The sequence below is a fragment of the Primulina huaijiensis genome, chromosome 3 (assembly GCF_012295235.1).
Source record: "Primulina huaijiensis isolate GDHJ02 chromosome 3, ASM1229523v2, whole genome shotgun sequence".
In the NCBI taxonomy this organism is placed as follows: Eukaryota; Viridiplantae; Streptophyta; class Magnoliopsida; order Lamiales; family Gesneriaceae; genus Primulina; species Primulina huaijiensis.
The window spans coordinates 26,274,160-26,296,774 of record NC_133308.1 but is presented as its reverse complement, the minus strand read 5'-3'; the positions used below and the strand labels follow the sequence as shown (position 1 = coordinate 26,296,774).

Sequence of the window (22,615 nt, the reverse complement as noted above, 5' to 3'; positions counted from 1 at the left end):
AAGAGTATTACTTTTTATTTTGAATATCGGTAGGGTTGATCCGTCTCACAGATAAAGATTCGTGAGACCGTCTCACAAGAGACCTACTCTATAATAATATATAAATGACGAGACGGAATCCCAAAATTTCCTCACATTTTGTTAATACATCAAAATTGGGATAATAATTGAGAGATTTACATAACAGGCGAAATTAGAGGGACGAAATCGGGAAAGAAGAGAGAAACGAGGAGTGAGTCGACTGAAGCCGAATAACCAATGTTGGGAGCCGCCGCCGCCGCATTATTTGTCGGTGGCCCCTCCGGCGTGCCCCAGCTCTTCCATTCTGACACTCAAAACAATTACCAGCACATAACTCTCACATACACTTCTTTCTCTGTCTATACAAACATATATGTATATATCTATCATCAAAGGCGTTTAATCTCCCTCAAGCAACGAATCGATACATTTCCACATTTACATTACATTTGAGATAGAGAGAGACCAGCAAAAACCCTTCACAGTCCACGATATTGACTTCTTCTCTCTATCTACGTTAATTACAGTGCAATTCCTTCAGCTCAGCAGAGAAATCGGATCATTCTTCCACAATCTAAAAAGGGATCTCTAGATTCCTTTTCTGTAGATCCCAATGATAATTCACATTGTGCTGTTGCTCTAGTTGTTTGCTGCATTCGTTCTACGTGTAAAGATTTCATTTTTTGCATTCGGCAACACTCTGATCTAGTTTGCTGGGCGAAATTGCGCGAGATTTCAAAAGGGTACGCTCCTCTACTCTGTAGGATGGTAATTGTTTGATTTCAAGGCTAAAGTCAGCTTATTTTCTTCAAGTCAATCACGCATACTCATCGCTTCTACTCTAGTATTGGATTCGCGCATGCGATTGCTGCGAGATATTTTAGCAAAGTACTTGAATTGAAGTTCTGGATATTTTATATGTGCTCATTCATGGAGCTAGAAATTTTCAGATTCCAGTGGTATCTAGATTTTCGTTTGTTAAACTTGTCTTTGTACTTGGTTGACCCCTCGATCTGAGAGGCCGCTGTCATTAGCTTGTTCTTGTTTCTTTCTTGGGTGGTCAGATCTGAAGTTAAGATCTCGGGATCACAGCAAAGCTGGCGGCGACACTGGCTTGGCGGGTTGCTGCTCCCCATGGCAGCACGCTTTCCGCAAATGACCAGGTAAAAATCTTGTGGCAGCAACGAGCCTAATGATTTGCGGTAGTGAACTCTGTAGACTGTAACATGCTGGTCTGTTGATGTAAAATCCAATGAGTATCCCTTGTGCAATCTTTGCATAAATGTTTATAATGTAGTCTGGCCATTGTGGTTCTTATATTGAATAAAATGCGACCATATAGATTTGAAGTGTTAATCTTTGCTTACTTACTCATCGCATTAGAATTTTACGATCATTACGATTCTCCTGAAAATAGTCCATTATTTAAAATTTGTGATTTTTCTTGTAAATGTATCAATACAGTAGAACAATCAAAGAGAGCAGTTAATCATGCAAAAGTAAAAGTTTAATATACCTGTCATCCTTGTTTTAAAACTATGCTATGGATATTTGAGATTAGAGTTGATTGGGTGCTTTTATTTCTTTTCTGAAACATATACTTCAAAGCCTAGCAATTTGAATAATTCCCACCATGTTGTTTACTTAGAGTTAGATCAACTTTCCATCTGAAAGATCAACTAATGACGCTGTTTTGCTTGTGAACTATCTCGAACTGGATTTATGCGATTTGACCATTTCAGTCATTGCTTTTTCCTGGAAAACCTTGCACTCTTTTTCTAAATGCATATGAGTAGAAGTTGTTCCATGTTGTTTCCAAATGAATTTGATTATTTCTCTGCTTATATTCAATTAACTGATGCAACTTTGGGAATTCTCTCTTACTATAATTTTATTTTATTCTTTATACTGTAGGAGAGAAATGGAGAAGCTAAAATTCACGATTCTGAGCCTCAAACTACACATGCAGCCGTGAAACATAATTCAAGGTGGGTTGGTTTTCTTGCTTGGCCCCAGAATTCTGTTATATCCAGCTGATGTCCTGATTTCTTGAACTTATAATAGAATCCATATTCATGATGTGAACTGTGTGTGTCTGATGAAATTCATCTATGCAACACTAGCATGGCACTTGAAACAAGACTTTCAAGATATTTTTCACGTTGATAGCAAGCAACTATAATGAGTAAGTCCGAGATAAACTTACTATAGGTGATAAAAACTGATGCCATGTATAATTGTCTAGCAATTCAACTATTGAAAAATGTATGGTTTTAATTTGTAAGATATTTTTTTCCTGGTATAGTTAGGTCGTATTGGGATTTTTTTAGTTATATTATGGTTTTAGTTTTTTGTTTTTATAAGTTTTAGATTTAGATACTTAAGTCGATAAAATGATTTATTTCTTTTAAACTCAAAAATTATGCGGATATCAATATTCCCCAAAATTCTTCACTCACATTCATTTGTTGTAGTACATCTTTGAAGAATTAATTATGAGCCCACGCTCAGATTCTATCCTTTATTTTTAAGTAACAACATTTAACATTATAGCCATTGTTATTCATCAAATGAGACTGCCATGGTCACTTGAGTGCTAGAAATTACCGATGACACTAATTTAGATGAGAATTTAGTCAGGTGGCCGGTGGCCCGTGGCTGGAACTATATTGAAGTCAGTGAAAACTATAACATTTGTGAAGTTCTATATGGAATTGTTGTCACCTAGATTTATTGCTTTAGCTGAGTGAACTTCAAGATCCTAGTTTAATTTTCCGATTAACATGCATGGTGTAACTTTATCTTTGATATTGCATGTGTCAGTGGTATTACATACAAAGTATTACTTCGGATAAAAAAAATAGTATCATTATCTACTGTCCTGCTCAGCTATGAAATTTTTTGTTCACGTTTCTGTTCGATATCATTAGGTGGATTTTTGTCTGGTTAAATCTAATGATGATGATAATGCTTCACAATCCTATTTATCCGCAGGGATAGGAGTAGCATGGATGATTCAGATGGGACATTAGCAACTGTTGCACAATGCATTGAGCAGTTGCGCCAGAAGTCCTCATCACCACAAGAAAAAGAGGATTCCTTGGGGGAGTTACTCGAACTAATAACTACGCGAGAAAATGCATTTAGTGCAGTGGGATCTCATTCTCAAGCTGTTCCAGTACTTGTCTCTCTGCTTCGGTCTGGATCACTTGAGATAAAGATACAGGCAGCTACCGTCTTAGGTTCTCTGTGCCAAGAGAATGAATTAAGGGTCAAAGTATTACTTGGAGGTTGCATTCCACCATTGCTTGGTCTTCTCAAGTCAAACTCCGCAGAAGGCCAAATTGCTGCGGCAAAGACAGTATATGCTGTTTCTCAAGGTGATGCCAAGGATCACGTTGGCTCAAAAATATTTTCAACAGAAGGAGTTGTCCCTGTATTATGGGGGCAGTTAGAAAAGGGGCTCAAGGCTGGTAATGTGGTTGATGATTTACTAACGGGAGCTTTGCGGAATCTTTCTAGCAGTACTGAGGGATTTTGGCCTGCAACAATTCAATCTGGAGGAGTTGATGTCTTAGTGAAATTGCTTACAACAGGCCAATCAAGTACTCAAGCAAATGTATGCTTTCTATTGGCATGTATGATGATGGAGGATGCATCTGTCTGTTCTAAAGTAATTGCTGCTGAGGCCACCAAACTCCTCTTAAAGCTACTTGGACCTGGCAATGAAGCTTCTGTACGAGCAGAAGCTGCAGCTGCTCTGAAATCTCTATCAGCTCAGTGCAAAGAAGCTAAACGGGAGGTTGCCAATGCCAACGGTATACCTGTTCTGATTAATGCAACTATAGCTCCTTCAAAAGAATTCATGCAGGGTGAGTTTGCCCAAGCTTTACAAGAGAATGCAATGTGTGCGCTTGCTAATATATCTGGCGGTTTGTCATATGTCATCTCAAGTCTCGGCCAAAGTCTAGAATCATGTTCCTCTGCAGCACAGGTAGCTGATACGTTAGGAGCTTTGGCTTCTGCTTTGATGATATATGACAGCAAAGCAGAATACACCAGAGCATCAGATCCCCTGGAGGTGGAGACAATATTGGTGCAACAGTTCAAACCACAGTTACCATTTTTAATTCAAGAGCGTATAATAGAAGCTCTTGCTAGTTTGTATGGGAATGCAATACTATCGAGCAAACTTTTAAATTCCGATGCTAAAAGACTGCTTGTAGGTTTGATTACAATGGCAGCCAATGACGTTCAGGAAGAGTTGATAAAATCCCTTCTCATTCTTTGCAACAATGAAGGTAGTTTATGGCATGCCCTTCAAGGTCGTGATGGAATTCAGCTTTTGATATCTCTTCTTGGTCTTTCATCAGAACAGCAGCAAGAATGTGCTGTTGCATTGCTATGCCTGTTATCCAATGAAAATGATGAAAGTAAATGGGCTATTACAGCTGCCGGTGGCATTCCTCCACTTGTTCAAATTCTTGAAACTGGTTCTGGAAAAGCTAAAGAAGACTCTGCAACGATCTTGGGAAACCTCTGTAATCATAGCGAGGATATACGTGCTTGTGTTGAAAGTGCTGATGCTGTGTCAGCCTTATTGTGGCTGCTGAAGAACGGAAGTTCTAATGGGAAGGAAATTGCGGCTAAGACCTTGAATCATTTAATTCACAAATCAGATACTGCAACAATCAGCCAGCTCAGTGCGTTGTTAACCAGTGATTTGCCTGAATCTAAAGTTTATGTCTTGGATGCATTAAAAAGTTTGCTTTCCATGGCCCCTCTTAATGAAATGTTGCGTGAAGGTAGTGCAGCGAATGATGCAATTGAGACAATGCTAAAAATTTTAAGCTCCTCCAGGGAAGAGACTCAGGCAAATTCTGCTCGGGCTCTTTCTGGAATATATGATTTCCGGAAAGACTTGCGTCAGAGTAGCATTGCAGTTAAGACTCTTTGGTCAGTAATGAAGCTTTTAAATGCTGAATCAGAAAATGTTTTAGTGGAATCTTCCCGCTGCCTTGCCGCTATATTTCTCTCAATTAAAGATAACCGTGATGTGGCCACTGCTGCCAGAGAAGCTTTGCCCTTGTTGGTGGTGCATGCTAACTCTTCAGTGTTGCGAGTTGCGGAGCAAGCAGTGTGTGCTTTGTCAAATCTCTTGAAAGACAGTGAAGCTTCAGAAAAAGCTATACTGGAAGAAGTTATTTTGCCTGCAACTAGAGTTTTACGTGAAGGCACAAATATTGGAAAGACCCATGCAGCATCTGCTATTGCTCGCTTTCTCCATTCTCGTCAAATTGATGATAATTTGATTGAGTGTGTAAATCGTACTGGAACTGTTCTTGGATTGGTTTCTTTCCTTGAAGCTGCTGACATTGAGTCTGTAACGACCTCAGAGGCATTAGATGCACTTGCTTTTCTCTCAAGGTCGGCTGGAGTCGTTGGCCACATCAAACCTGCTTGGGCAGTTCTTGCTGAACACCCAAGTAGCATTACCCCCATAGTTGCATGTATTGCTGATGTCCCTCCGTTGTTGCAGGACAAGGCTATAGAAATTTTATCTCGGCTCTGCCGAGCTCAGCCCCTGTTTCTTGGGAGCACAATTGCGTGTTCCACAGGATGCATTTCATCCATTGTGAGAAGGGTAATTGATTCCTCAATTTCAAGTGTTAAAACTGGTGGAGCTGCACTCCTTGTTTGCACTGCAAAAGTGAATCATCAAAGAGTAGTTGAAGACTTTAACGGATCTAATTTATGTGATTCACTCATCAGTTCTCTTGTTGAAATGGTAGATTCTACAGAGTCTTCTGTTGTTGGAGATCAGGGCACTAAGGATATCATAAGCATCTCCAGGATAACTGCTGAAGAAGAAAGCAAAGATGAGTCCGAGAGAAGTACTTCAGTCATTAGTGGCTCCAACATATCTGTGTGGCTTCTTTCAATGCTAGCTTGTTATGATGATAAAAGTAAACTCAAGATCATGGAGTCTGGTGCACTTGAAGTTCTCACTGAGAAAATTTCTCAGTTCTTTTCACAGTATTCACAGGTATGTAGCAGAATCTTTTATTTGTAACAAGTGCTATATGAATTCCCCGTACCATGCAACTCTTGTGGCAATAGCTATTCCCAAATTGTGGAAATAGTCGTTCCTCCGGATTTGGTTGGGTTTACTTATTCTCACTCCATTAATTTTTATTTTTAATAATAACTAATGTATCATTTACTAATAATAAATAAAAATGAAATGATAATCATGTCACTTAATAATTGTAATAATCTAATGATAATAACAATAATAAATGATAAAAATAATACAATAAAAACAAAATATAATAATGAAATAAATATTAATAATAATGATCATAATAATAACTAAAATAATACGTATAATATAATAATGATAATTATCATTATTTAATAATATTAATAATAAATTTTTTGAATAATAGTTATTTAATTTTGTTTAGTGAAAGGTGATTTACTCGTCAAAATAATTTAATTTTATTTCACACTATTTATTTTGAATGATACGTTTTAAATTAAGTAAGGAAAATGTGTTCCATTACTTCACCATATCTTACGAATTAGGATACCAGTTATAGGAAATTATATATATCCATCGTTCTACTGAGTATTGGCATGCTCATTCCGTTCTAGAGCTGATTCCATTCTCACCTTACTCCTTTCCTGCATGCCAATCTAGACCTTAGTATTATGAAATTAAAAAAAAAGTTTCATATGCATATTCTGTTATCCTTTTTTATCCACTTGATATTCCAGTGTTGATATTGATCCTGATATTTGTTGGCATGTTCTTTATCAATTATTGCCTCATATTTGCAGGCTGATTTTAAAGAGGATGACAGCATATGGATTTGTGCCTTGTTGTTAGCAGTATTATTTCAAGATAGAGATGTCATACGCTCTAATGCAACCATGAAAACAATTCCAGTGTTAGCTAATATGTTGAGGTCTGAGGAACCAGCGAACAGGTATTTTGCCGCCCAAGCAGTGGCTAGTCTTGTTTGTAATGGTAGCAGGGGAACTCTTCTATCAGTTGCAAATTCAGGGGTGGCAGCAGGACTCATCTCCTTTCTTGGTTGTGCTGATGTTGATATTTACGATCTTCTAGAATTGTCCGAGGAGTTTGCTTTGATTCGTTATCCAGACCAAGTTGCTCTTGAAAGATTGTTTAGGATTGATGACATCAGGGTTGGTGCAACTTCGAGGAAAGCTATACCAGCCCTTGTTGATTTGCTTAAACCTATTCCAGACCGCCCAGGAGCACCGTTTCTCGCGCTTGGTATTCTAATCCAGCTTGCTAAAGATTGTACTCCTAATCAAATTGTTATGGTGGAGTCGGGGGCTTTGGAAGGGTTGACAAAATATCTTTCTCTCGGACCACAAGATACATACGAGGCTGCTGCTGCTGATCTACTCGGCATTCTTTTTAGCACAGCTGAAATAAGGAGACATGAATCTGCATTTGGTGCTGTCAGTCAACTTGTAGCAGTTTTGCGTTTAGGTGGAAGAGCAGCGAGATACAGTGCAGCTAAAGCGTTAGAGAACTTATTTTCTGCTGATCATGTAAGGAACGCAGATTCTGCCAGGCATGCTGTTCGACCTCTGGTGGAAATTCTTAATACAGGTTTGGAGAAGGAGCAACATGCTGCTATTGCGGCTTTGGTTAGACTGCTGAGAGAGAATCCATCAAAAGCCCTTGCAGTTGCCGATGTTGAGATGAATGCTGTTGATGTACTATGCAGGATTCTTTCGTCGAATTATTCAATGCAGTTGAAGGGGGATGCTGCTGAGTTATGTTGTGTACTTTTTTGCAATACAAGAATAAGATCTACTGTGGCCGCAGCCCGCTGTGTTGAACCTTTAGTCTCTCTCCTTGTTAATGAGTATAGTCCTGCTCACCTGTCAGTTGTCCATGCATTAGATAAACTCTTAGATGATGAGCAGCTGGCAGAGCTTGTCGCTGCACATGGTGCAGTTATTCCTCTTGTGAGCCTTCTCTATGGTCAGAACTTTTCTCTTCACGAGGCTGTATCTAGAGCTCTCGTGAAGTTAGGAAAAGATAGGCCTGCGAGTAAGATGGAAATGATGAAAGCTGGAGTCATGGAGAGCTTGCTTGATATACTTCATGAAGCTCCAGATTTCCTCTGTGCTGCATTTGTTGAACTGCTCAGAATACTCACAAATAATGCTACCATCGCAAAAGGTCCATCAGCATCGAAAGTGGTTGAGCCCCTCTTCCAGTTGCTGACAAGAACAGAGTTCGGACCAGACGGACAACATAGTGCGTTGCAGGTTCTTGTTAATATCTTAGAGCATCCACAGTGTCGTGCTGATTACACTCTCACAGCTCAGCAAGCTATAGAACCTTTACTGCCTTTACTTGATTCTCCTGCATCAGCAGTGCAACAGTTGGCAGCAGAGCTTCTGTCCCATCTGCTTTTGGAAGAGCATCTTCAGAGGGATCCTCTAACACAGCAGGTTATTGGTCCTCTGGTACGAATTCTTGGTTCTGGCGTACCTGTTTTGCAACAAAGAGCTGTGAGAGCTCTTGTCAGCGTTGCTGTAACATGGCCTAATGAAATCGCAAAAGATGGTGGCGTAGCTGAGCTGTCCAAAGTCATCCTTCAAGCCGATCCTTTTCTACCTCATGCCTTGTGGGAGTCTGCTGCATCTGTGTTATCCATTATTCTGCAGTTCAGTTCTGAGTTCTATTTAGAAGTACCTGTAGCTGTTTTGGTGAGATTGCTTCGTTCCGGCTTGGAGAGCACAATTATTGGTGCACTGAATGCTCTCTTGGTATTGGAGAGTGATGACTCTACCAGTGCGCAGGCAATGGCTGAAAGTGGGGCAATTGAGGCGCTTCTTGACCTTCTTAGCAGCCATCAATGTGAGGAAACTGCTGCCAGACTACTTGAAGTGTTGTTGAACAATGTGAAGATCAGGGAATCTAAAGTTACCAAATCTGCAATATTGCCATTGTCCCAATACCTTTTGGATCCTCAAACCCAAGGTCAGCAAGCGAGGCTTCTTGCAACTCTAGCTCTTGGTGACCTATTCCAGAATGAAGCTCTTGCTAGAACAGCAGACGCTGTTTCAGCCTGCCGAGCCTTAGTGAATATACTGGAGGATCAACCTACAGAAGAAATGAAAGTAGTTGCTATGTGTGCTTTGCAGAACCTTGTTATGTACAGTAGATCAAATAAAAGGGCAGTTGCTGAAGCTGGCGGTGTTCAGGTTGTACTCGATCTAATTGGTTCTAGTGACCCTGAGACATCAGTACAGGCGGCATTGTTTATTAAACTTCTTTTCTCAAACAATACCATTCAAGAATATGCTTCAAGCGAAACTGTCAGAGCTATAACAGGTAAATTTCTTCATTTCTTGGTACGCTCTATTAACTGGATTGTTGGTGATAATAATTATATTAGTCCGGCTAGTGTCTTTCTACTTGTAACTTCTTATAACATGTTGCCTTTGCATGTGATGTATTGGCTTCCATTCTGTCATTTTCTTTCAGATGATTGAGAAAAATAGTCGTTGGTATCAACCGCACTTTACACCATCTCTGTAGTTAAGCTTCATTTGTTTGAACTTTCAATTGCTGCCTTTTCAAAATCAAATTTTGTCTGAATTTTAGCAAATTTTAGTTTCAATCTTTTATAACATTTATTTTAAAAGAATTTAAAGTTAAAAAGCTTGTAGTACTTGTAAGAGTTGAGTATTAGTTTGGTTGATCCAGATCGAACAGCCCTTATTTTGGCTTTTGATTGCGTTCTATTCAAAGTTAGTGGAAGAATTTTCAAGATAATTTCGAAAGGTCGTGGAATTTTAAAATTAAAAGTTGTCGAACTCTTTGAATTGATGTGCAATAATAGTATTAAAACCATGAAAGAGAATAATGATTGTTTAGAAAAAAAACCATTAAAAAATATAATTGCATAATTTTGTTGTTAATAGTTCATTTGAAATGTCAAGCAACAGGAAAGTTGAAATTTTGAGCTAAATGTAGCGTACTGTTTTTTTAGTGGTGCTTATTTTGAAAGCTTCACTTGTTTAATATTCTTCCGAATACGTTATTGGTTTATGCATTAGAAGATTATATTGTTTCTGTCAAGTAATGCAACTGTATATTAAAACGAAATTTGTCGCTAAAACATGTATGGATTGCTTATAATTTAAAATATACAACTTGTACGTATTAGAAAGAAAGTTTTTAGGTAATTAATTCTGTTGAAATGAAAGTTGTTGTAGAAGCGTGTGAATTTTTTACCTACATTGACCTTCAAAAACATAATTTCGGAACCGGCCTGCAGTGAAGCACATAATCTCAGCTTTCCAAACACTCTAGAAAATGTACTTCTATTTTTTTTCCTATGGTAAAAAACTAAAATGTCCAAGCAGGCAACTATTATCACCATTCACCTGTTTTGTTAAAATTCTTAGATTTTTACCTGCAATTGAAGGTCACGGGGGAAATTCAAAGGGGAGATAGGTCTTAGACAAAGGGATCCATTATCCCCTTTCCTATTTAATCTAGTGATTGATGGTTTGGCGCGGTTGGTAAACAGGGCTAAGACAGAGAACATGGTGAGAGGGCTGGAAATAGGGAGAGATAAAATAGAAATTTCTAACATCCAATTCGCAGACGATACCTTGTTTTTCGTCCAATCCGAGAGGCATATGATGGCTTTGGTGGAAATACTATTTTCTTTCGGCATCAAATAGGGTTTGAAAATCAATATGGAAAAAAACGTTGGGTTGAGGAATATTCGTTTGAGGAATAAGACGTTTCTAGAGAAATGGTGGTGGGGATGCTTATCTCTCAGTGGAAAGGGATTCTTTGTGGAAAAAAGTTATCGAGAGCATTCATGGTCTTCAAGATAATGTGTGGGACGTGGGGCTGGCTAGGAACTCGACCTTTAGAAGTCCTTAGAAATTTATCTCTCGTTTTTACCCGACTTGTCATCAGTTGGTTAGGGCAGTGCTCAAAGGGGGAATCTCATTCGTTTTTGGGAGGATAGTTGGGGGAGGCTTTGTCGCTCAAAGAGCGTTTTCCATCTCTTTTTCAGACTTCCTGTTCTATTAACAAACCGAGTAGCCACTTCTTCTCTATCGTCGATCTTCAGGGTAATTCCAACATTCAATGGGATGTGCGTTTCAGAAGAGTGTTAAATGAGATTGAATTGGGTGAGTTCAGCACTCTTTTAGGGGTCTTAGATACAGTTAGGTTGAGTTTGGGCACGGAGGATGTTCGGGTCTGGTTGGGGGATTCTTCCTGTATTTTTTTGTAAGTTCTTTCTACGCCTCTTTCTTTCCGGTTTCCAACTTTCCTTTATTCATGTACTACTCTAACGTATGGAAAATATCTATCTCGCATAAGGTTCAAGTTCTCTCGTAGATCGTGGCTTTGGGGAAACTGCCGACTTGTGTTGCGTTGCAAAAACGTTGGCCCGGCTTACGCCTCATGCACACAATGGTGTAGCTTTTGTCGGAAACAAGAGGAAAATCAAGACCATTTATTGTTGCATTGTTCCTTCACGAGTGGAATTTGGATCAAAGTTCTGCAAGAGTTGGGTTTTGAATGAACTTTTCCAAGAAATGCACATGACTTGTTTCCTAGGGAGCTAGGATTTTTTACCGAGAGAAGAAATATGAGTTTTTTGTACTTCATCGTTCATTGCGTTTTTTGGTCAATTTGGCTGGAGCGCAACAATAGAATATTCCCAAACACATCGGTGTCTACGAACGACGTTTGGGAGAAGATCAAATTCAGAGTTCCGACTTGGATGACAAAGATGCCAGAGTTTAATCACCTGTTTATCTCAGATCTAGTTAGGGATTGGAAATTTATTTGCTCCTGATGATAGCGTAGTTGTTGTGTTTTTCCCTACATTGTGAGATGTCTTGTGGATTGCTCATTCGCTTTTTTTGTAACATTCTCTATTATTATAATAAAATCATAGTTTTCGATCAAAATAAAAATATCTCACCTACTGTATTTCAGCTTCTGAATGATAAATTACAGTTTGTGATGTTTTTACATCTAGTTACAGCTTGTTATTTTTGCGAGAATTAATGGAGTGATAATCTGCTGTTCTTGCAGCTGCAATTGAGAAAGACTTGTGGGCCACTGGTGCAGTAAATGATGAGTATCTAAAGGCACTGAATGCACTATTTGGGAACTTTCCCCGTCTGAGAGCCACAGAACCTGCAACGTTAAGCATCCCTCATCTGGTTGCATCTCTTAAAACTGGATCAGAAGCTACTCAAGAAGCTTCCTTAGATGCTCTATTTCTTCTAAGGCAAGCTTGGTCAGCATGTCCAGCAGAAGTGTCTAGAGCGCAATCTATTGCTGCTGCAGATGGAATCCCCTTATTACAATATCTGATACAATCAGGCCCACCACGATTTCAGGAGAAGGCTGAATTTTTACTGCAGTGTTTGCCAGGGACACTAGCTGTAATCATCAAGAGAGGAAACAATATGAGACAATCAGTTGGGAGCCCGAGCGTATACTGTAAGCTGACCCTTGGAAACACTGCCCCTCGCCAAACCAAGGTACATAGTTGTCCTTTTTTGGCTCAAAATTGTTCACTTTAGAATGCTGTTCATTTCTTTTGGCTCGTGAAATTAGTCTTCTGAATGCTACAGCAAATATAGAAGTTGGAATCTAAGGATTCTTAAATGAGGAAATATAGCTTGCATAGGTCGTGGAGGGTTCTGCAAATCATGCCAGCATCTCTTGCTCGCTTCACCACATTTGCACCCCACATGGAGTTCCTTGATATAAACTTACAGATTTGGACAACATGATCTTTCAATCTCTAGAAACTTCACAAAAATACATTTTTTTTATTATTATTACGAGTCTTTTACACATACATGCATTTGAGAAGGCGTTTTCTCCATGTTCTCTCAGTTTCTTGAGTAGAAAATTATTCATCTAAAAGCCTGTCCAGAAAAGTAGGTTATTGATCCAAAAAACAATGTCAAATTTGTTTGATAATGACAAATGTTTCTAACAACGTTACAATGGTGCAAATGCTGTGCGTAGATAACCATTTATAATGAATAAATCTTTATACGAAGTAATGTGGTTTTGGTTCTTGGGTAATGTTGCATCACTTGGCTGGGAATCTTCACAATAAATGCTGAATGGATCACGCCATTTGTGCTGCCATTCTGTGTACAATTGTAACTGATGAAAAATGTCGTCGCTCTCAGGTTGTATCGACAGGCCCCAATCCAGAGTGGGATGAAACATTTGCTTGGTCCTTTGAAAGCCCTCCTAAAGGCCAGAAGCTTCATATTTCATGCAAGAACAAAAGTAAAATGGGGAAGGTAAACGAGTCAGAAAAACAAGATTTAGATGAATTTCCGCTTCTTCTGATACAATTTATTGTTGTTTCGCTGCACTAATGGTGTCATTGCTATGTATGGCAGAGCTCATTCGGAAAGGTAACTATTCAAATCGACCGTGTAGTGATGTTAGGTGCCGTTTCTGGGGAGTACACTCTACTGCCTGAAAGCAAAAGCGGGCCTTCAAGAAATCTGGAAATAGAATTCCAGTGGTCTAACAAGTAAAAAATCCTGCTTAAGGTCTGATGAATTCAACTGCGAAGTGAAGTTATTCTTGATTCTCAAGTTATATGTACATTTCCATAGGATTTGGCTGTGTTAGAGTGTCCATATTTTTTTGCAAAGTTTTGTAATATTCCTGATCTTGATCTGAAATTACTGTTTCTTTTCTCTCGTTTTTGTTTTTCAACCTCCCACATCTTACTCGAATCCAGGAGAGAAAACGTCTTATTTATTTATGTGTTCTTCTGTAATTTTGATTTATTTTTTTCTTGGAGAAATCGGACCAATCATTTTATGCCTGCAATTTTTTTGCATATTAATACGTACAACGCACTGCACGAGGTATCTATGTGACAAATTCTAAACGAAGATTTGGAGCAAAAAACCAAAAGATAAAAATGAAATTGCTTTTAAATTTTGATTGAAGAGTGGATTGTGATTATGATTTTTGGAAGGGGCAATTTGTAAATACGCTAAACAAAGGGGAATGCATTATGAATCAACAAGGAGTATAAAGGTCAGGAAGATGAAATCTTTCGCTATAAAATATGCTACACTTAGTGTTTTATTTACTAAAATTAATTAACGAAGCAAAAATTTAGGATTGTTAAATTGAGAAATACGGAAAGAACACATCTCGTTATTGAAAGCAAAAATTTTCATTTAAAAAGATTCTTCATTAAAAAAATCTAATTGGTGTATGATAAATAATATCATATATCTATATTCAGTTAATTTCGTGGCTTTGGGGAAAAAATCCAAGTTACTTAGATTAAAACCAACAAAAAATTTCAAGTTACCGGATGAAAGTCCGCTTTATGACTCAAATCCAAAACAAGTCAATTTACATGACAAAAAGTGTAATTTTCCATATTTTAAAGTATAATTATTGAACAATTAGTTTAATTTCTCCTCGTATTATATTGTTAATTAATTTTCTTTTACTGTTAAAGTTTGAAAAAATAAATTTTAGTACTGAAACAGAAATTGTAATTAGGAACGGGAAATTCGGAACCATATCCTAGTGGTTTGATTCTTGTTCTATCTTTCATCAATACTTTTAGAACATGTGAGATGTAATAGAAGATAATATAAATCTAAAAGAGACATAAATTTTCACAAATTTTAAAAATAAAGATTTTAATTTTCTTCTCGGATGATGAGCTTCATATAAGTATGATATTCATATACATCAACAAACCACACACTCGTACGACATCAATAATTTACTTTAATATATGGCTTCGCATGCATTTCTCCGTGACGACTATATATGAAGATGACGTTCAAGTGTGTCTACTTTGGTTCCTCCGTCGGTACCAATTATTCAGCACGGTCTATGCCATATGGAAAGCTCGGAACACCTTGGTTTTTCTGGGGCGGGTAATTACGTCGGAGATCAAGGTTGATGTATGTAGATGTTCATACTCTATATTCCCACACAGTTCCTTCCATGGTACTTTGATTTAGATCCTTTTTGTAGAGGATTCTGACCTACGTTTTGAGCCTTTATTGCATGCTGTATAAGCCTGGTTGTGTCCGATATACGCGTTCTGTCTGATATATTTTGACTGAATTTCTTTTTCTTCAATGTTAAATATATAATCTAGTTTTTATATTTATTACTATAAATATGTGAGATGGATGAAATATGTATTTTGTAATCGATATAATTTTTTTTTATCAATAAAATTCACATTTACTGATAAAAATCACTTTCCTACTTGCAACTTCAATCTTTCTTACCAATAATTCGTCTGACTTAAATCCTTGTAATGCACGACAGACTACATTCCAATCTTTTCTCTTTCTACATAAATTTGAAATACTTATTTTTATAGGCCAAGTTTAATTAAGATTATGTATATATATCTCCTAGACGTATACTGAATTAATTCTCATCACAGACAATGTTTTCATTACAAGATCGATGCCTACTTTAAAATAAATGTTCAATCGGTCGTGATTAAATTACGTTCACAATATTTTTCTTGGTCCAAAAACATAAAATAGTGATTATGATCATACGAAAGATTCATTGTTAAGAAACAATATTTGTCATTGTTAGACTAACTATCAAAACATGACCTATAGGTTGCTATACAATTTTAAAATATTAGAGCTACATAATTATCACTAATTATAGTTTCTTATAAAGCGGCAAATATTTGATTATACAATTGGTAACACTCTCAATATCACATGATCGATTCTCATGGATTGCAAGGAGTACATTTATGTGAGAGCCGATGAGAATGATAGAAAGCATTAACTTCTTCTAGCTAGGAAAGCGATCGAAAATCGAAGCTTAGGCTCGGGTACAAAATAAAAATATTTGAGTTGCAATATCATATTATCTCCTATACTAATGTGACATGCATGCTCTCTACATAGGAATAGATAGTTTTTCAAAACCACTAACATTTTTATTTTTTGAATCATTTTGCACAAATAAAAAATAAAAAATTACTCGATCGTGTCACATTTTATATATGTGACTCGAATAACGCTTAAAACTCCATCAAAATAATAATAATGTAATAACACTTAAAACCATGAATGAAAATCTTGTAACTAACATATGATGAACGAAAAAACATATAAATTCATATAGTAGTTATTTAATTACTTCTCCTTTTCTTCGTTCTTTTAGCAGAACGCTCCTCCAATCCGTTGAGTTGCCTCTCCCACGCCTCTCTACAAATATTCGAATTACGTTTGATCTCCACACATGGCCCCTAAGAATTCTTCAAACCCAACTCGAGATCATACGCATATTCTTCGCAAGTTCGGATCAGAAAGTGCTCGTACGCATTCCTTAACTCGACAAAAAGTTTCGTGGATTCCTCCTTTGTTAGAGGTGCAGAACAAATATCCGGATTGTATCGAAGAGCCATATTTTTGTAAACTTTCTTGATCACATCAAAACCTACATTTTGAGAAGTGAGCAAGAGAGTTTGATAAAAGTTGGTTTTTTCCTGCATGGATAATCGACCAAAGGTGATAGCTAGGTTTTTGAGTTTTGGTTTTGTGGTACTTCGATGGGTTTTGAGGAATTGGAATCGCGTTTTCTATTTTGTAGTTTGTTTGCATGGAGAATTTCATGGTGTCTGCATGTATAGTGAGAGAAGTGTAGCTCTTAGCTCAAAGATTTTGTAATGAAGTCATGCATATATAATATATCTATATCTATATCTATATCTATATAAAGATGTCCGAGTGCAAATGAATCGAGTCGGCCTACAAAATTATGGCTCGTGGGGGTTTGATATATTTGTTTTATGTTTGAAAATATTATTATATTTTAAATAATTTTTCGTTTTCATCTTACTAGGAAGCTTCTTAATTTCCTTGTAAAGGACATTGAATTAACTATAAGATAAATGAAAATGGAGTTTGTCTTATAATTGAAATTCTAGTTGATGGACAAAAGAATTGTAATGCTAAAAATTTTGAAATTTTAATGAAGAATTCGAATTGTTGAGAAATTCTAATTGTGAAATATCTGTATTTACCATCAAATCGGATATTCTATGACTAAATAAATTTGGCAGAAGAAATTATTATATTTAATTCTGCCAAAAACCCTAATTCTCGCCACCATTCATCTCGGGAAATATGTTGATCTAGAGANTTTCAAAAAACAAATCCATATTTTGTTCAAAGACCAAAAATATCAGAAGTATTTTCATATTATATATTTGTCATGAACATTATAAATTGGCGGATCATGAAAAATCTGCAGCTATAGTTTGATACAAACAGGGACGAACCCAGGACTTTCTTTGGGAGCGCCAATTTTTACATGAAATATGAATAAAAATCATGAGATTAATCTACATAATCATGCTAGTAATTACACAAAATTTTAATATATCAATGTCCTAAATCTGGTTATGTAAATATTCACTAAATCTTATGTTTGTTTCTTTGAGATTTTGATTTTCCAACGTTGTTAAATTTTTGTCTTTAGCCTTGCAATTTTAATTTGTTGGCAATTTTATAATTTTTCATTGTAAATATTGACATGACACGGTACACAAGTATATCTGACAACAAAGTCTCCGCAAAGATGTCGTATTTGTAAGGCCCGTGAAAAATTGGACCGAGTTTGGACTGAGTTTCGAAAATTTCACTCATCGAAACTTCTAAATCTGCTAACTCGGTGACAAGAATTCGAAATTTTTGTAAGATTTGGGACTGGAATTATAGAAAAGAATTTTGTTAATCATGAAATGATTTCCACCAGATTAGGGTAATACCTCTCTAAATTAATAAAATTCCATGGTCCCAATATTATCAATTTATAGAAGTTTTACTGTATTAAAAAGTTTGATTTTTTTTTCTAATTGTTTTAGTTACTTATAAATTAATGGTATTATGGTTTAAATTCACTTACTCTACATAGAACAAAATTAATATGAATTTCTCTTTATCAAGAATTCTAATTATATATAAAATAATTAACAAGTTATTTAAAATTATGGATTGATAAGATGATCAAAATCGTAAAGACACAAATACGGCCAAGTCTCAGTAGGTATCCTCTCAATAATTCTGGAATTAAAAGTTGTAATGAATATTTCTTTCTTTTCTGGATACTTTGACTCCTGGTGCAATGTGATAAATGCAAATATACCCTACAAGTTTGGTTGAAGCCATTAAATAAAAGAATAGGTTTTTTGTGAGACGGTCTTATGAATCTTTATTTGTGAGACGGGTCAACTCTATCGATATTCACAATAAAAATTAATACTCTTCACATAAAAATTAATATTTTTCATGAATGACTCAAATAAGAGATCTGTCTCACAAAATATGACCTGTGAGACCGTCTCACACATATTTTTGTTTAAATAAAATTCAGTCATGATGGAAATCTCAATAATAACCCCCAAACGTACGAGCACAGACAGACATGGCATAGAATTTAATTACTCCTCCTTAAAAGGCTACCCAGAAAACTCAGAAAATAAATAATGTAGGGTTTTTTGCCATTCATTTTCTGACGTACACTGTGGTCTAATTAAAGAATCCTTTGACCAACTCAACTTTATTTATATAGACACACACACTCATNATATCATAAAAATATTTAATGTGTCTGTACTCTGTCAATAATGCTGATATATATATTTGAGAAAATTACTGTTCAGTCTTCAAGTTGAACTTCATGTGCTTTTATCCCCTATATTGTCAAAATTGAGTTTTAATCTTATATATTTTTATTTTTTTTTAATTTTAGAAATGTGTATCGTAATTTTAGTTATTTTTGAACGTAACAGTTTTTGTGACATTACAAATATCGACTCATTTCATGTTAGCACTATGTTATGATTAAGCAAATTGTTCTGACAACTCAAGCATTGATGACCATAAAATGAAAGGTACCTGTCAATTGTGTCCGAAATCACTGGAATTTGATCGATGTTGCCTTTTGTCACATCACCTAGTTATAACTAGTGAAATTTGAGATAGATTTTGTGATCATCCTCCACTAATAATCACTTTTTATAAGAACATCACATTGGTCAACTTTATAAAACCCACCACCGACTCAAAAAACAACGTGAAGTCGATATGTTAAATATACAATATTTTTTCTCTAATATTCATTTTAATATTAACAATTATTATTTTTAAGTCTCATATTCCACTCATACATCTTTATTCTTATTTTACAATTAATAAATATATTTTCATTTTTTATTTATATAATTTAAATGATTATTTAAAATATATTAATATTGTTTTTGTTTTTTTTATTATTTAAAATTATGTCATCTTATTTTACGAGTACAATTTATTTAAAATAAAATTTTATTATAAATTTAAAATGAAGGAGCATAGGAAAAATCACATTTGCGTATAATAAAAAACAATATATAAATTAAATGTTTCAAAATATCTAAAATACTAATTCACGGATTTTTGTTGTATGGTGTCCAAATATGCTCAAATAAATCGATACGAAATTCATGTTGAACTTGACTGTCACATAATTTTGAATTTGTCAAGAGATAATCATAAAATCCTCAGTTTGAGCTCTGCACAGATTGTGTGAGTTCATCATCTTCATTAATGTTGTACCAATTTGTCACATAATCCCTTTCATCTTAAAAAATCACGCTGTAAAGCACAAATCGGTTGCTTGTGGCTTAGAAAATCTATAAAAAGTAGGCGACATGAAATATACTAGAACAAACAAAAAATTTGGAAAATGAGGTGGATATTGCGTAGAAAAACTACTTTCAGAATATTGATAATTTGGTGGAATTGTGAATTTTGGGAAAAACAATTTCTTTTCTGTCATGTTTGGAGAATTCGCAAATTTTTTAAAAAATCCTCTTTTATTTTCATTCATTTCGGATAAAAAAAATATGATTATAAAAATAAATATTACAAAGAAATTGAGATGATGAAGAAAATATAGAAAAGATTTTGTCAGCAGAATAATATGTTTGGATGAATGAAATAATTTGTGAAAATTGATAAGTATTTATAGATGAAGTTTTTATTAAAATAATCGTTAACTAGGCGTTGAATATTTTATAAAATTTAAGATTTTATTTTTTTTAGTTATTTTTATTTTTTAACCGTTGGTACAATTTTTTTTAAAATAAAAGGAACCATTTGTCAATTTTTTTTAGTTGGTTAGCTAAGTTCGGCTTGAAACAGTCGAATATGTTTACGAACTATTCGAATTATTGATCGAAAATAAATTCTGGAATATTCAATATATATTAACTTAATTTTTTTTATTATATCATAAAAAACTAAAGTTCGCAAACTATCGAACAAAATTATTTCGACTCAAGTTCGATTAAAAATTTTGAAAATGTTCGAGTTCAACTCGAATTTCGAAAACAAATCAAATATTTTTCTAATTGATTCGGTTTTTTTACCCCAACTTATGATGTATGTTATTATTTTCGAAAATTTATTAAAATATCTAGTAAAAAATAATAAGAAAATGGCAATTGTCTCGACATAGTCGATGTCAAACTTAATATCTGATAGCAAAAAAAAAAAGAGGGAAATGAAAGGCAAATATAAGATGGATACAAATAGACTACTAAAGGCAATGGTCCCAGCGAGCTAAAGAACATTTGAAGCCTCAGAGTTCTTATCCTCGCTGTGGTTCCGTGAATGAAGTTAATTCTCTTCTTTATGCCGCCATTTTTGGTTTTTACCAATAATTATTCCAATATATCAGTGGTTCCGTGAATGAAGTTTGCAAAAAGTTTAAAACAAAAATGGCGACATAATGAAGAGAATCAACTTCATTTTTTATACTGAACATGCACGCTGAAAATATACTAGTAATTTACAAGCAAAAATTTGTATGAAACGGTCTCACGGGTCGTATTTTGTGAGACATATATCTTGTTTGAGTGATACATGAAAAAGTATTACTTTTTATGCTAAGAGTATTACTTTTTATTGTGAATATCGGTAGGGTTGACCCGTCTCACAGATAAAGATTCGTGAGACCGTCGCACAAGAGACCTACTCTAATTTACGTTAGCGATGAATATATACATAAATAATAATTGTTAAAATTTTAACAATTTTGAGAATGTGATATATTTATAGGTGGATTACTAATTTAGTGATATATATTTTTTTTTTACGATAATTTTATAGGGATTCTATCTATGTCTATTTCAAAGTTATTTATTTAAAGAAACCGATGCTTAAAAATACACTATTGATAGTATGGTAAAATTGATATTAGATATATGAAATTGTAATTTCGTTAATTACGCACGAAATAAATATAAGCTTGAGATTGAATTTTGTTAATATGGATATTATAGAGTGAATTTTATCATAACTTGAGTCAATCATATTCATAAAATGAGTCCATTGTGCAGTGATATTTGGACGGAGCTTAAGCTCGCACTGTCAAAAAATGTTATCAGAGATGTTCATCGACAAAAATTCCAGTAATAAGATACATTTTGAACCTAGGGTACGTCAATAAAAGTGGTAAAGTAAATCATCCAAAAAAGGGTAAAGAGAAAACACACTCATTGATTCATTATAAAAGGACTCGGTCATCTTCTCTTTCACCGGGAAGGAATATACTAATTTTTATACGATCTAGTGTTTATCACTATATCAAAAGTTATAAATTACAGTGATTTTGTTATTCAAATATTTTAAGTTCAACATCAGTTAAATCTCCACGTTCAATTGTTTTCTTAGGAGGAATAATTATTGATTTTCAAATATTTTTATATCAATAATTGCACTAGTACTTGTTATCTATATGAATCAAACACGTGACATTGACAAAGTTAGACTTATATACTGCATCGTATACACAATATCGATCTCGAAAATTCAGTATGATCTAGTTGATTAAACACGTCGTGGAGGCGGATGCATTACACTACTTGCACGATTTCTGCTCTGGAAATTGCAATATTGTTCGAGTTTGTTCTTGACTTTGTTTTCTTAGCACACTTTTACCGCATAATTCCAACATCAATAATTCATCGAAATAGCGACATGTCATGCTACGTAAATCATCTATGCTATGCTGGATTCTTTTGTTTGATATGAACATGTGGTATCGTTAATTCTTTATAGTTTACATAATATTTTTAGTGAATTTCTAAAAAAAAAAAACTAGCTTAAGTGATGCTTAATCTCCATTAAGCATCTGCTTTTTAGAACATGAAAATTTATTTATTTAATCTTAAATTTATGATGTTTTTATCGAGATCTAGCTTAAAATAATTAAAATCGTAATAAAATTTTAAGCTTTTTTAACGTTTAAAATCTTTTAATTTTGTAAAGTTTGAAACTTGACTATACTATTTCATCACCCTTCACACTTTTTATAACCTTAGTAAAATACATATAAATTCTAATTTGATTCAATATATATTTAATAAATGATGTATTCAATCTATCATATATGAAAATAATTAACGTATCAATTAATCAGTATCTTTTGCCAAAAAAAAAAAAAAAAAAA

At 34.9% G+C, this 22,615-nt stretch overlaps 1 protein-coding gene across 2 annotated transcripts; it reads left to right on the top strand.

The window, feature by feature from the left end:
- The first annotated feature begins 205 nt into the window (after nucleotides 1–205).
- On the top strand, nucleotides 206–13,916 carry LOC140974136 (protein CELLULOSE SYNTHASE INTERACTIVE 1-like). Of its 2 annotated transcripts, none has more exons than XM_073437410.1 (8): nucleotides 206–764; nucleotides 1,114–1,184; nucleotides 1,936–2,009; nucleotides 3,016–6,067; nucleotides 6,865–9,409; nucleotides 12,149–12,603; nucleotides 13,270–13,386; nucleotides 13,489–13,916. In XM_073437410.1, the coding sequence occupies exons 4-8, from the start codon at nucleotides 3,029–3,031 to the stop codon at nucleotides 13,627–13,629; spliced, it is 6,297 nt and encodes a 2,098-aa protein (XP_073293511.1). In that variant the 5' UTR covers nucleotides 206–764; nucleotides 1,114–1,184; nucleotides 1,936–2,009; nucleotides 3,016–3,028; the 3' UTR covers nucleotides 13,630–13,916. The 2 variants fall into 2 exon arrangements, with proteins under 2 accessions (XP_073293511.1, XP_073293510.1); XM_073437409.1 differs by having other exon boundaries at nucleotides 1,086–1,184.
- The last annotated feature ends 8,699 nt before the right edge of the window (nucleotides 13,917–22,615 follow it).

Coding starts and splice junctions, on each gene's coding strand:
- LOC140974136 (XM_073437410.1), top strand. CDS start 3,029: ATGGATGATTCAGATGGGACATTAGCAACTGTTGCACAATGCATTGAG. Junction 6,068..6,864: donor TCTTTTCACAGTATTCACAG/GTATGTAGCAGA, acceptor TCATATTTGCAG/GCTGATTTTAAAGAGGATGA. Junction 13,387..13,488: donor ACAAAAGTAAAATGGGGAAG/GTAAACGAGTCA, acceptor TATGTATGGCAG/AGCTCATTCGGAAAGGTAAC.